Source organism: Monodelphis domestica, chromosome 5, assembly GCF_027887165.1.
Source record: "Monodelphis domestica isolate mMonDom1 chromosome 5, mMonDom1.pri, whole genome shotgun sequence".
Taxonomy (NCBI): Eukaryota; Metazoa; Chordata; class Mammalia; order Didelphimorphia; family Didelphidae; genus Monodelphis; species Monodelphis domestica.
The window spans coordinates 141,728,370-141,742,339 of NC_077231.1; the positions used below are offsets into that span (position 1 = coordinate 141,728,370).

Genomic DNA, 13,970 nt, shown 5'->3' on the forward strand with positions numbered 1-13,970 from the left:
AAAGAATTCTATGTACCTCCAGAGAAAGAACTGTTGGAATCAGATGCAGATCAAAGCATACTATCTTAAATATTAACTTATTAATGGTTTAATTTGGGGGTTTTGATTTTATGTGTACATTCTCTCACAACAGTGACCAATATGGAAGTATGTTTTGCATGATAATATACATGTCATCCAGATCAAAGTACTTACCATCTCCAGAAGAGGGGAGGAAAGAGGAAGGAGAGAATATGGATCTTATAAGTTCAGAAAATATGTTAAAATTGTCATAATGTATAATTTGGAAAATAAAATATCTTAAAATAAAAAAAAATTAAAAATCAAGATAAAAAAAATAAAAATAAAAAGAACGGTTGTGTGAAGTCTTATCCAAGCTTATGTCAAGAACTCCTCAGCAAAATACAGCCCAGGTTATGACTGGAGGAGTCAGTTCTGTATTAAAAATCAGCAGAGGTGAATGAATCATCTCCAGTGGACTTAGATATGAAAGGAAAGGAGGCAGGAAACAATAATTTGTTGTGATTACTATGTCACAGGCACTATGTTAAGTGCTTTACAAACATTATTTCGTTTGAAACTCACAATAACTGTGGGAGGTAAGTGCTATTATGATCTCAGTTTTATAGTTGAGGAAACTGAGGTAGATAGAGATTAACTGACTTTCCACAGGGTCATGCATCTAATAAGTACCTGAAACCAAATTTGGACTCGGATATTTTTATTTTACACAAAAAGACTTTATATTCTATGCTGTCTAGCTACTTTTGTATGGTACGTTATACTATTTAAGTTATTTCCCAATTCAAGAAATTAATCTAAATTAAAAAAAAAACAAAGACAAAAGTCATTTCAACTGACTATTTACATCGTGGGATTAAATCTTTTTTTGTTTTGTTTTTGGTTTTGCTTCCTATATTTTTTTATTTTTTATTTTTTCTAGCAGATAATTTACATAAAATCCCCCTTTAATTTAGTGTGACAAGTTCCCACAGTAAACTACTTTTAAGAGCAACTTTGGTCAAGAATGGAATGAAACAGCCAATCAAAAAGACATCTCTGCTGATTTTTTAAAAACCAATATGATCACCAATTATGTTCAAAAAACAATAACAAAACATCTGCAAGGGGGTATTTTCTCAGTGTTGGCTTGTGATAGGGTCTTTCCCATCTTCATGCAAATGCTCGAGCTGCATTCTGTCAAATGTCTGTCATGCTAAAGTGGAAATACAGCTTCACATGAGTCATAGTCCCTGGATCAAAGACTTTAAAGTCTTGGAATCCCAAATTGTCATAGCTCCATCAATGCCAGTGGTGCAAAATTTGCAGCATTCTTGCTTGTCCACTTCATAAATAGACATTTGGGCGATGCTGTTTTGGTGTAGCGTGTCTAGAGCAGTGTTGTGATCCTCGGTTGTGGCTCTCTTGTCCATGTTGCAGAAGCATTCCATGGCAGAGATGTTGCACTGAGTGCTCTCTTTTGGAATGTCTAATTTGGAGATGAAGGTCAAGGGGCCACAATCATCATAATTAAACAGCATCAGGCAGCAGTCATGGCCAGCAGCCACCACACTCTTCTCAGAGACAAATGACACACTCAGGAATGGGAGGAACTCTGTTTTCAGCTGTGAAACCATCATGTTTTTAGAGGCATCAACAACTGATACAGTACTATCATGGCTGACCCAAGCGAGGCGGTTCCCACTGGCAGAGAAACTGACCCCATGGACCCAACCACCACTTTCAGTACCACCAAACTCCTGACATCAGCTGACCAAAAGGCATCTTGGTACCCCATGGAGAATTGGCTGGTTTTTCATCAACTTCTTTAATGTAGGCAGAATATACTCTGCATTTGAAGTCACAAGATCCAGCAGCCAGCAAAACATTGTTGGGGTGCCAGTCCAAACTAAGGACAGTAGAATGAATTGGCTTTTTTATGTGTTTGCTCACCCACCAGTCATTTTCAGACTCAAAGTAGCACACAGAAATCAGTTGAGCTCCACTACCTACAGCAAATTTATTCTCTAAGGGAGACCATTTCACAAAGGTAGCTGCACGATTAATCCTCAATATCACCAAGGTTGGCTTCCAGATTCCATCTTTCTGACTCCAGACATAGGCATTGCAGTCTGCCCCACAAGTTAAAATGCGATTGCTCTTGGGAGCCCAGGTAATACCTGTGATGTGTCCATTGTGTTCCTTCAGTTCATGGGCTTTCATCCATTGTTTCCCATTCTTCTTGTAGATGTGGACTTCATGATTATTAGGGCTAAGGGCAATCTCCAAGTAAGAATGGGTACGGTCTCTGTTCCAAGCATGGCAGGTGATTGGCTCTAGTAAAAATTGATGTAAGGATATTATTCTTAGGGTTTTCAAAAGGGAAAAAGCTGGGATGGGGAGGTTGTGGACGGGCCCCCGGAGCAGAGGATTCGTGAACTCTAGTCAGTTGACATGAATAAGCTCTGGCAGGTGGCAGGAGGAAGATGGAGGCCGGGAGGGAACTGGGATTAAATCTTACAATATTTCTCAAAGTGACCTTAAAGCCTTTACCTGGAATGAACTCACTTAAAATATAGTTAGAATGATCTGAATTTCTCTGAAGCTTTTATGATATTGTACTATATACTATAAAAACTACTCTGTACTGTAATTGTGAGATGATTTAATTTTTCATATTAATAATATATTTGTAAATCACTTAGCACAGTGCCTGGCACATACTCAGTGCCATATAAATGCATATTCCCTTCCCCACCCCACCCCCAGTTTAGCCATATTTGAGACTTGAACTGGGGAGGGAGAAATAGAATATGTTTATTGAAAATGATTTTTAATATTCTAATGCACTTTCTTGAACAGATAAAAGTAGAACCAGTTGTTCCAGCTCCATCACCAGTTATTCCCCGACTTACACTACGAGTAGGTGCTGGCCAAGACAAAATGTAAGTACAAAGAACTTTGAATCAGAGAAAGAGAAATATTTTTCTTAAGTTGCTTAAATTTAAATCTTTTCTAATTTTTAGCTAAAATTGCAAGAAAACTTTGGATTTGCAATCACAAAATCCTTTTTTTGATATTTTACTTAATATGTTTCATTTAAAAATTCTATATTATTCTACTTGGCTTGTTCATATTGTAGCTATTTTTTGCTGGTTTTGATCTATAGGGCTCTTAGTTATTTCAAGGTTAATATAAAGCACTTTTAAAATAGAGCAGGAGTTCTTAATCTGGTTTGATAGATTTTTAAAGAATCCATAAACTTAGATGGGAAAATTTTTATATCTTTATTTTTACTAACCTTTGGTTTCCTTTGTAATATATATTTTATGCCATTTAAAACTTTATTCTTAGAAGTTCATAAACTTCATCAGATGATACCAAAAAAAGGTTATCAGAACTCCTGAACTAAAGAATGAAATACATATAATTAATGAACTTGTAGATGTGTCATATGTTTTCAAAGATGTATTTTATGTCACTAAGAGAATGAAGATTCATTTCTATCTCAAGTAGTAAATAGTTTTACTTTTGTAGTAGAGAGCTCAAAAGTGTAATAATGATGTAAACTAGACATGCTTTATGAAAAATAATAACTGAAACTCTGAATTACTTTCTCAGAAACAAAGCAAATGGGAAATGTAAATTAAAGTTTTTAAATTATCCTAAATGATTTCCACTAAGTCAGTGAATCAACCAGCCCTTGTTTCAAGTTATATAATTGGAGATTTTTCTTTCATCTCTTTTTGTGTTTTTAGCATTGAAGACTTATACATGATGTAATTTTGAAAGAGCAAAACCTCCACATGCTTAGTGTCAGAAATATGTTTTGTAAACTGTATCATTATGTAAATGTGAGTTATTACTATAAGCAAAAAGGGAAAATCAGTCTCCTTACTTTGATGTCACACCAAATAATTGTTCAGTAGAATTCCAGATATTAGTCTAAGTATATATAACATATACCCCATTTTGTGTCCCTTGAACAAAATCTTCAATCTGAATAGGTTAATCCATAAACAGCCAAAAACTGGTAGAGATTCCCAAGACATTCAAGTACCCTTCAACTTATAGCCATAAAAATTGGTTGGATCCCTGAATTTGACCCAGGAATTTACCTAGTTGGAATAGGGAACACAGAATTGGACTTCTCATGTTCCCAATGGTTCATTTCATCCAAAATGTATTCTGCAGTTTTCTATTACTTCCTCCACCTTTTCACCAGGATCACCAAAGTACTATAGTGTAAAATGAGAAAAATGATCACATAAGTCAAAAGCTCTTTTGTGTTTTTGTTTTAAAAAATTCAATTTTTTTTTTCCAACAAAAACCTACTTTCTTTCCCTCATTGAAAGAAAAGAAGGAAAGGAAAAATCTTTATAACAGAGATACACAAGGAAGCAAAACCACTTAACTTTTGTACAAAAATAGTGTCTTGTTCTATATTCTGAGTTCATTATCTCCCCATCAGGTGTTAGGTAGCATATTTCCTTATCAATCCACTAGAATTGTGGTTGGTCATTACGTCGATCAGAGTAACTAAGGCTTCCAAAGTTATTTGTCTTTATAGTGTTGTTTTTGTATAAATAGTTCTCCTTCCATTCATTTCACTCTTTATCAGTTCATACAAGTCTTCCCAAGTTTCTCTGTAATGATCCCTTTAATAATTTCTTACAACCTAGTAATACTCTATTACATTTATATGCCATAATTTGTTTAGCCAACTCGTAAAAGGATAGACACCCATTAGCTTCCAGTTCTCTGTCATCACAAAAAGAGCTATTTTAAAAAATTTTGTACATATGAGCCTATTTTCCTTTCATTGATCTTTTGGAGGTATAGGGGCATTAGTAGTATTGCTTGGTTTATAGCTTATAGTTATAGACATAGTTTGGTAACTTTCTGTGCATAATTCCAAATTACGTTAGTAGGATTTAAATTAATATCTGTAAAGATTAAAATTTAGGAATATGGGGAGACTGAGGCAGGTAGAAATTAGTTTCTCTCTGCAAGAAGTATTATATTTTTTAGAGGTTTATTAAAGGTTAAAGATTAAAGAATATACAAGTAAGAAACATGTGCCTAGGCCAGAGGCCTAGACAAAATAACCTCACATCACGCAAGAGACTCGCCTGCTCCAAAACGGAAATCCAAAAGAGCCAAGAGATCTGTAAAGATTAAAATTTAGGAATATGGGGAGACTGAGGCAGGTAGAAATTAGTTTCTCTCTGCAAGAAGTATTATATTTTTTAGAGGTTTATTAAAGGTTAAAGATTAAAGAATATACAAGTAAGAAACATGTGCCTAGGCCAGAGGCCTAGACAAAATAACCTCACATCACGCAAGAGACTCGCCTGCTCCAAAACAGAAGTCCAAAAGAGCCAAGAGCCCCCCAAAAGCCTTTGAATCAGCTTAAATACCTTCTCGATCTCGGCCCAGGTGAGATTACAAGGCATTCTGGGGAAGTGGAGCAAAGGCTCATGGGGATTGTAGTCCTGTATTCGAGTCTATTTTTCACATTTCCAATACTTCAAGTATTATTTTTATAAAGTTTATTATCTGACAAAATAGAACCACATGACTAAGTTTTTCTACCTGTTCAAAAAAATCCCCGCTCCACCAAAGCTGCAACAGGAAGGAAAGAGGACAGAGAGATGGACCTCTACCCAATTTATATGTGTCTGTGTCAGCACATAATGACAAGAAGTGAGTAGGGTTATTAATTCATTGCTGGTGGAGCTGTGAACTGATCCAACCATTCTGGAGGGCAATTTGGAACTATGCCCAAAGGGCGACAAAAGAATATCTACCCTTTGACCCAGCCATAGCACTGCTGGGTCTGTACCCCAAAGAGATAATGGACACAAAGACTTGTACAAAAATATTCATAGCTGCGCTCTTTGTGGTGGCCCAAAACTGGAAAACGAGGGGATGCCCATCAATTGGGGAATGGCTGAACAAACTGTGGTATATGTTGGTGATGGAATACTATTGTGCTAAAAGGAATAATAAAGTGGAGAAGTTCCATGGAGACTGGAACAACCTCCAGGAAGTGATGCAGAGCGAGAGGAGCAGAACCAGGAGAACATTGTACACAGAGACTAACACACTGTGGTATAATCGAACGTAATGGACTTCTCCATTAGTAGTGGTGCAATGTCCCTGAACAACTTGCAGGGATCCAGGAGAAAAAAACACCATTCATAAGCAAAGGATAAACTATGGGAGTGGAAACACCGAGAAAAAGCAACTGCCTGAATACAGAGGTTGAGGGGACATGACAGAGGAGGGACTCTAAACGAACACTCTAATGCAAATATTATCAACAAAGCAATGGGTTCAAATCAAGAAAACATCTAATGCCCAGTGGACTTACGCGTCGGCTATGGGGGGTGGTGGGGAGGAAAAGAAAATGATCTATGTCTTTAACGAATAATGCTTGGAAATGATCAAATAAAACATATTAAAAAAAAAAGAATTAAAAAGACCTTACCATAGGGAAAAAAAAAAGAAGTGAGTAGGGTTCTGGGAATCATCGTTTTGCTGGGGATCATAGTTTTTAGGGTAACGGATTCTCATTTCACACTTTCCAGAATAACTTGAACCAGTTTACACTTTCACTAACAGATTATTAACATACCTATTTTTCTATAGCCCTTCTAGCATTTATCATTTTCCTTCTGTGTTACCTTTGCCAGTCTGAGGGGTATGAGGTGGTATTCAGAGGTGATTTAGTTTGTATTTCTCTAATTATTGATGAGTTAAAAAAATTTTTTTCCATATTGCTGTTGTTAGCTTAGATTTGAAAATTACCTGTTGATATCCTGTGACCCCATTTTCAATTGTGGACATTTTGTACAAAGGATATAATCTTAGGGACAGCTAGGTGACTCACTGGTCCAGGCCTGGAGATGGGAGATCTTCAGTTCAAATGTGGCTTCAGACACTTTCTTGCTGTATGGCCCTGAGCAAGTCACTTAACCCCCATTGCCTAGTCCTTACTGCTCTTCTGCCTTCTGACAGAAGGTAAGTTTGTTTTTTGTTTTCTAAGAAAGAAAGGAATGATGAAAAGAAGGAAGAAAGAAAAGGACATAATCTTCTAGAATTGGAAATAAAGAAAATTATTTTTAAAAAAGCAGTTCTTGCTGAAATTGTATGGGCAATTGTCCCTATTTTCTTTTTTTTTTTTGTTATGACAATGCAGAAATGCCATTGAGAGGCATTTCCACTTAAAGACTTAGAAAATATAATAGAAATATTATTACATGTTGGATCTCTTTCCAGAAAGGTACTGAAGTGTACAGCGTTCACTTCATAAGTCAAGAACTATCAATAACTGCATATCCTTTGTTTTCATCTCTGATCTCCTTTTCCAGTTGTAGGGATTGTTGATGTGGGGTGTGAATGGTTTTTAGATACTTTTTTAAATTCCAAATTGTTAGCAAGAGTAGTTGAACTCTTCATACTTGCCTCCCCCAGGAGTATATTATTATAAATTATTTTTTCATTTAGAAAATCAATGTCTGTCAGTGATTTAATCTGCCATTTCATGTCAGGTATTTAGCCCAGGGCAAATGAAGTAAAATCTTTGAATGGTTTCACCAGTTGTTTTTTCATGAACAGATAAGTAAACTAAAAAGCCAAGTATATTTTGATAGTATGATTCTTTGCGCTAATCAGATTTCTAAGTGATGAAAAAAAGTTGTTTTAAAGTTTACTTTATTCTTAGAGGATTTATTTTATATTAAGGTTCCTTATGTGAGAACCTATTCATTTTTAAAATATTCCCTTTTTAAAATTTTATTTTAAAATTATTTTTACAAGTATTTTAATCTCTCTCCCCACCTTTTCCCCCCTCCCCCAATATGATAATAAAAAACCTCACAGCAAATATTAACAGTTCAGCAAAACGAATCTTCATATTTAGCCATGGCTAAAGATTTATGTCTCATTCTGAATTTCAAGTCCATCCCAATGCTCTTTGGAGGTAGGTGGGAAGCAGGATTTATCATCAGTCCCGTGGACTCATCAATATATTAAACAGAATTCTTAAGTCTTTTAAAGATGATTTGTTCTCTAATGATGTCACTGTTTAAATTATCTGTCTGATTCTGCTCACTTCACTCTGCATCAGATTTTTGTAGTCTTTCCAAGTTTTCTCTGAAAACTGTCCATTTCCTCATCCCACTAAAAGAGCTGCTATATTTTTATGCATATGAGTCCTTTTCCTCTTTCTTTGATCTTTTTGGGGGCTATTCTTGGTATTGTTGTATCAAAAGATATGCACAGTTCAGCAACTTTCTGGGTTTAATTCCAAATTGCTTTCCAGAATGGTTGAACTGATACACAACTCTGTCAACAATGTTTATTTTCTCAAAGTCTCTTCAATATTTCTCATTTTACTCTTTTGTCATTTTTTACAATCTTATGGGTGTTAAGTGGAACCTCAGAGTTGTTTTCATTTTAATTTCTTTAATAGTGATTTGAAGCACTTTTATATGGTTATTATTAGCCTGCATTTCTTCTGTAAACTGCCTTTGTATTTCCTTTGGTTATTGACTATGAGAAATGCTTCTTAGTCTAATAAATTTGAATAAATTCCTCAAATATCTTAAATAGGAAACCTTTATAAGAAAAACTTAATGCAGAAACATTTTCCCCCAGTTACATATTTTCATTCTAATTTTAACTGCAGTAGATTTGTTGGACCAAACATATTTATGTAATAAAAAGTCACCATTTTATTTTGTGATCTTCTTTATTACTTGAATCTATCCTCACAAATTCTCCATCTCTTCATAGATCTGAAAGAAAATTTATTTTCTCTTCTGATTTGCTCATAATGTCACTTTTTATGTTTCACTCATATATCTCTTTGGAGTTTATCTTGGCATATGGTGTGAGATGTTTATATCTACTTTATGCCAAATTACTTATAGCCTCTACTCCAGTAACCCAGATATTTGGGTTTATTGAACATTATACTGCTGTGAACTCTTGTTCCTATATATTATATACCTAATTTGATTTACTGATAGACTTATTTTTAACTGGTTCCAAATCACTTTAATAATTTCTAGTTTGCAGGGGAAGCTAGGTGGCTCAGTGGATTGAGAGTTAAGTCCAGAGATGGGAGGTCCTGGGTTCAAATGTGGCCTGAGACACATTCTAGCTGTGTGACCCTGGGCAAGTCACTTAACCCCCATTGCCTAGCCCATATCACTCTTCTGTAGACAGATGATAAGGGTTTTAAAAATAATAATAATTATTATTATAATTGCTAGTTTGTATCATAGAGATCTGGTACTGTTAAGCTTTCCCTTCCTTGCCAGTTGTTTTCATTATTATCCTTGAAATACCTAACCTTTGTTTCTCAATATGAATTTCATTATTTTTTTATATTATATTTTTATAATAATAATAATATAATAAGTAAATTAGTTCATGTAATATTTTTGACTCAACCTATACCTATGAGCAGTTAACATTAGGTTTGTTTTTATTTCTGCAGAGTACTTTATATACGGATTCCTCATTAAGTTCATTAAGTTCCTCAGTATGTCTTGGTGAAATACAATTTCACATTTTTTATACCATCTGCAGTTATTTTAAATGGAATTTCTCTTTCTTACTCTTCCTACTGGATTTCATTGGTAATATATAGTAATCCTGATGCTGATTTGAGTGAATTTATTTTATATTTTTCCATATTGCTAAAGTGGTTGTTTCAGTAAATTTTTATTTTATTTTTTATGTAAATCATATTTTCTACAAAACGTAATACTTTTGTTCCCTCTTTGCTTATAAAACATTCTTTAAAAATCTGAATGTTACAAAGTCTTATTTCAGTTTCCAGAAATAGATATCAGGTATAGTTAATTTTTTTAAGGTAGACCACTACCTACCTGTGTGACCACGGGCAAGTCACTTAACCCTCATTGCCTAGCCCTTACCACTCTTCTGCCTTGGAACCAATACACAGTAATGCATACATAGTAATACATTGGTAAGGGTTTAAAAAATAAAATAAAGTAGGACACTAGCATATATTCCAGAATATAAAATCTCTTTTACACATCAATAGGAATCTGAAAATTAAATATTCACATGTATTAAATGTTTATGTGCTTTCACTTGCAAGATTTGTACAAATGCGAGCTGTTTTACAGAGATTTTAAATACATTTTGATGTTTTATAAAAGGATATCAGTTCAATATGAGAAATGAAATTTTCTTATTATCCACCTAATAGATCACTGTAGTTAGATTTCTTAAAGCTATCCTATGTCATTTGATTCTTTCAGTAAAATAGATATGAAAGCTTTCATATCTTTCACCAAAGCAATAAGCTACAAGAAGCAGCCACATTATATAATGGATAGAGAGGTCACCTCAGAGTCAACCATTCAAGAAAACCTGGTTTCAAGTCTCATCTCTGATATATCTTGTGGTGTAGGAGTGGGTAGGGGCCAAGGTGAAGGGAATAAGGATTTATATAGTACCTGCTATGTGGTCTTTCACTTGATCCTCCTAACAACCTTAAGAGATGGGTGCTAAAATCCCCATTTTATAGTTGAGATAACTGAGGCAAACAGGTTAAATGACTTATCTAGAGTTATAAAGCAAGTGTAAAGAAATGATACTGAACAAATCACTTACCCTCTCAGGACTCCATGCAGTTCTCTTTAAGTTGCAGAACTCTTTCTAACTAGCACTGGTAAAGGAACTTTCCTTCTTCGGTGATCACTCTATACCAGTGATATCACAGGTCAAGCATGACTAGACATCAATAACAACAAAAAATAATTTATTAAGAACTTACTATGTGCTATAGGTACTCTACTAAATGCTGCAGATACAAAGGCAAAACTATTTCTTGGTCCCTAGGAACTTAACAACAAAGGAGACAATGTATACATAAGTAAATATATAGTATATTTAAAATACTTAAATAGAGTTTTGGAAAAAAGCAAGAGATTCTAAAGATTAAAGGTATGAGTACCCTCCAAGCAATGGAGACAACTAGTGCTAAAGAATGGAGAAGGGAAATAAAGTATGGTGAGTAGGAAGAGCAAGGCAGACAATTTGGCTGTTCCTAGAGTGTGATAAGGAAAAGTTGCGTAATAAGTTCTCTGTAGAAAACACTAAATCCCTGGTACCATCTCCAAGTCTCATTTTTTTTTTCTAATCCTGCTAACTCACTGAACCAGGAAAGAGTTGGCTTACTTCCACAGCCAATCCAGAACTACCTTTTGCTGCTATCATTCAGCATCCTCTTCTCCTCTGATATACATTCTGTCCATTTAGATTATCCACTTCATATCTTTGTTGCTGTGATTTAGGTCATACTCCTTTTTTTTTTCAAGGAAACCTTATACATGGGACAAGCACATAATTAGACAATGAGTTGGTTCTAATATCAAAAATTGTATAATTCAGTGGCTTAGATTACATCTGGCAAACTACAGAAATTTCAGTGCTAACTGGCTCTGCCAACCTGTACTCTCATACTAGAGGATTTCAGCATATAAATTAATGTTACTTCATATACCCAGACCTTGTTGATCATCACTCCTCAATCCTCTAACATACCACTTCATTCTCCCTCAGTTTTCCTCAGGGATTCCTTCTGCCTCCCTTCTATGAAACATTTTCTTTATCCCCACTACTTCTAGTCCCTGTATCCTTTCCTTTTCTCTCAATTAATCTCCCTTCATTTCTTATCAATCTACTGATAAGCATCCTTCCAGCATCCTAGACTCACAATTGTGGTATCATCTGAGATTCTTCTCCTGTTTACTTCACATATCCAATATTAAGTAAAATAGCTGTCATCCAGGGAGAGTCCCTCACTACCTCACCTCTGGATTTTGTAAGAATCTTCTAATTGGTCATGCTGCATCAAGCTTTTCCCTGCCCCAGTCTATCCTACACACAAATCCTAAAGCAATCTTCTTAAAACATAGTGCCAGCTAAGTCAATCCCTCTTACTCAGTAAATATCAGTGGTCCCCTATTGCCTTAGGATCAAATATAAAACCCCCATTTGACTTTTAAAGCCCTTCCTACCCTTCCAACCTTCTTAAAACTACTTCCCTTTATTCACTCCACAGTTCATTGACACTTCCCTTCCTGCTGTTCCCTGTATGTGATACTGCATCTCACAGCTCTATGCTTTTTTGTTGGATGTCCCTGCTGATGCTTGGAATTCTCTTCCTCCTCATCTCTGCCTCCTTCAAATACTATCTCTGACCCATGTAGACCAAGCCTCCCTCCCTACCCCCTTGCCTTCCCTCTGGGATTACCTCTTATTTACAGAGTATATATCTTGCATGTATAGCCAGTTAGGATTTCTTGTTGCTATAATGTGTCATGGACTGTAAGCCCTAGGGATACAAAGAAAGACAAAAAAAAGAGTCAGCATTAAGATGATAGATGAGTCTGTAGTGGCTGATGAGATCAGTGAGCAAAATAGTATCAGGAGAAGAAAGGAGGATCAGAACAGAGCCTTAGGAGACACTAGTATCATCTGCATGTTGGCTTCCACACGGAAAGAAGCACCTCTACATGCAGAGACTATATTGTAAATTTTCATTGTGTCAACAGGGCTTTTAGTACATTGCTTGAAACAGAGTGTGCACTTAATGCCTATTAATTAATTGATCTGTCACATCCACTTTCCACCAGGAAAAAAGCACAAACTGATCAAGGAACAAAAGCAAAATGGATGCACTGATTAATCTGAATGCCCATTTGCTACTCATGCTATAACTTCAGCTCTAAGGGAAAGCCCATATAGCACGTTGGAATGTTACGAACAGATGCTGCACTGTATTATTGGAGGAAGAACATTCACCACTAATCTCACAAATCCATTATTCAAATAATCACATACTGGTATGAAGTAACTTCCTATATGACTCATTCTTTATGGATGCTTTCTCATGAACTGGTGGTATTTTGAGATTTGCAATTTTATTATATAACTTGGAGACGCTTTATTTTTAAACAATGGATATTTGAAATAATAGAAAAGGGACCGTAGACATCCAGCCCCATAATTTAGAAATGAGAAAACTGAGACCCAGCAAAGTACCTAAGATCATACAGATAATAAGTAACAGAGCCAATAGTCATTGTAACTTGTAGTTTGCCAGATGTAATACAGTCTGCTCACTTCCTTTTTGTTCCATTCTAGACCCAAGTCATGCCCATCTACAGTGCCTATTTCAGATATTTGTACTAATTTATTGTACAGTTGATAATGCCAATCCTGTCATAAAAGAGACTATAGATATTTTATATCTATCTAGTTAAATTCAGCAAGCATTTAAATATTTCCTTTGTTACCTGTATGGATTGTTTTAAGTAGTGTGTGGATCTTATTGAGGAGATATTCTAATGTTCTGGGATTTGATTTACTAAAAGACCAGTATCCTGCAGTCACGAGCACCAGTAGTACCTCACCATATTTAGAAATTCTTGCTTCCTTTAGGAGCTCAAATGGAAACATCTTGCATCACAATGGTGACTACCTTTGCTTGAGTATCTGCCTTCTTGATATAAGGCTTATGTCTCCTGTAGAATATAATTTTTAAAAGTCTGTCTGTTATCTTTTCATATTTCCATCAAGGATACCATTTGATATGTGGATGGTTCAGACCTTAAAAGATTTTTCAAAAGATTAAGATGCAAGCAAGTTATCTTTTAAAAATAGCTCATGGTTTTTTATTCTTTTAGACTCATCTCTGGAGTGAATTATATAGGCAGAAACCAAATTTATAATATATTTGTAAAATTTAATTGCTTTATTAGTGATTAACCCAGAAGTCACTTCCCATCCAACCTTGCTCCTTAATCAAAGCTACTCACTATTAGAAATGGATTTTTAAAAGGTTTATTTGCAGAATAGGTAAAAACCTTGGCTAGGTAACTGAAATGAAACTTAGGGAAGAAAATAATTCCTTAGTA

General features: G+C 35.1%; 2 protein-coding genes across 4 annotated transcripts in view; one reads left to right on the forward strand and one right to left on the reverse strand.

The window, feature by feature from the left end:
* The window catches only part of TAF3 (TATA-box binding protein associated factor 3), a 284,338-nt gene that overhangs the window by 216,479 nt on the left and 53,889 nt on the right, over positions 1 to 13,970 (forward strand). For all 3 annotated transcript variants that reach the window (XM_001363125.4, XM_056799436.1, XM_056799435.1), the window contains one exon: positions 2,863 to 2,945. In XM_001363125.4, the coding sequence (XP_001363162.1) occupies positions 2,863 to 2,945 (83 nt within the window). The remainder of the gene's footprint in view (positions 1 to 2,862; positions 2,946 to 13,970) is intronic.
* On the reverse strand, positions 1,245 to 2,778 carry LOC103104271 (actin-related protein 2/3 complex subunit 1A-like). The gene is given in 3 exon segments (XM_056797338.1): positions 1,245 to 1,757; positions 1,759 to 2,365; positions 2,759 to 2,778. Coding segments are annotated over 3 exon segments (1,140 nt in total).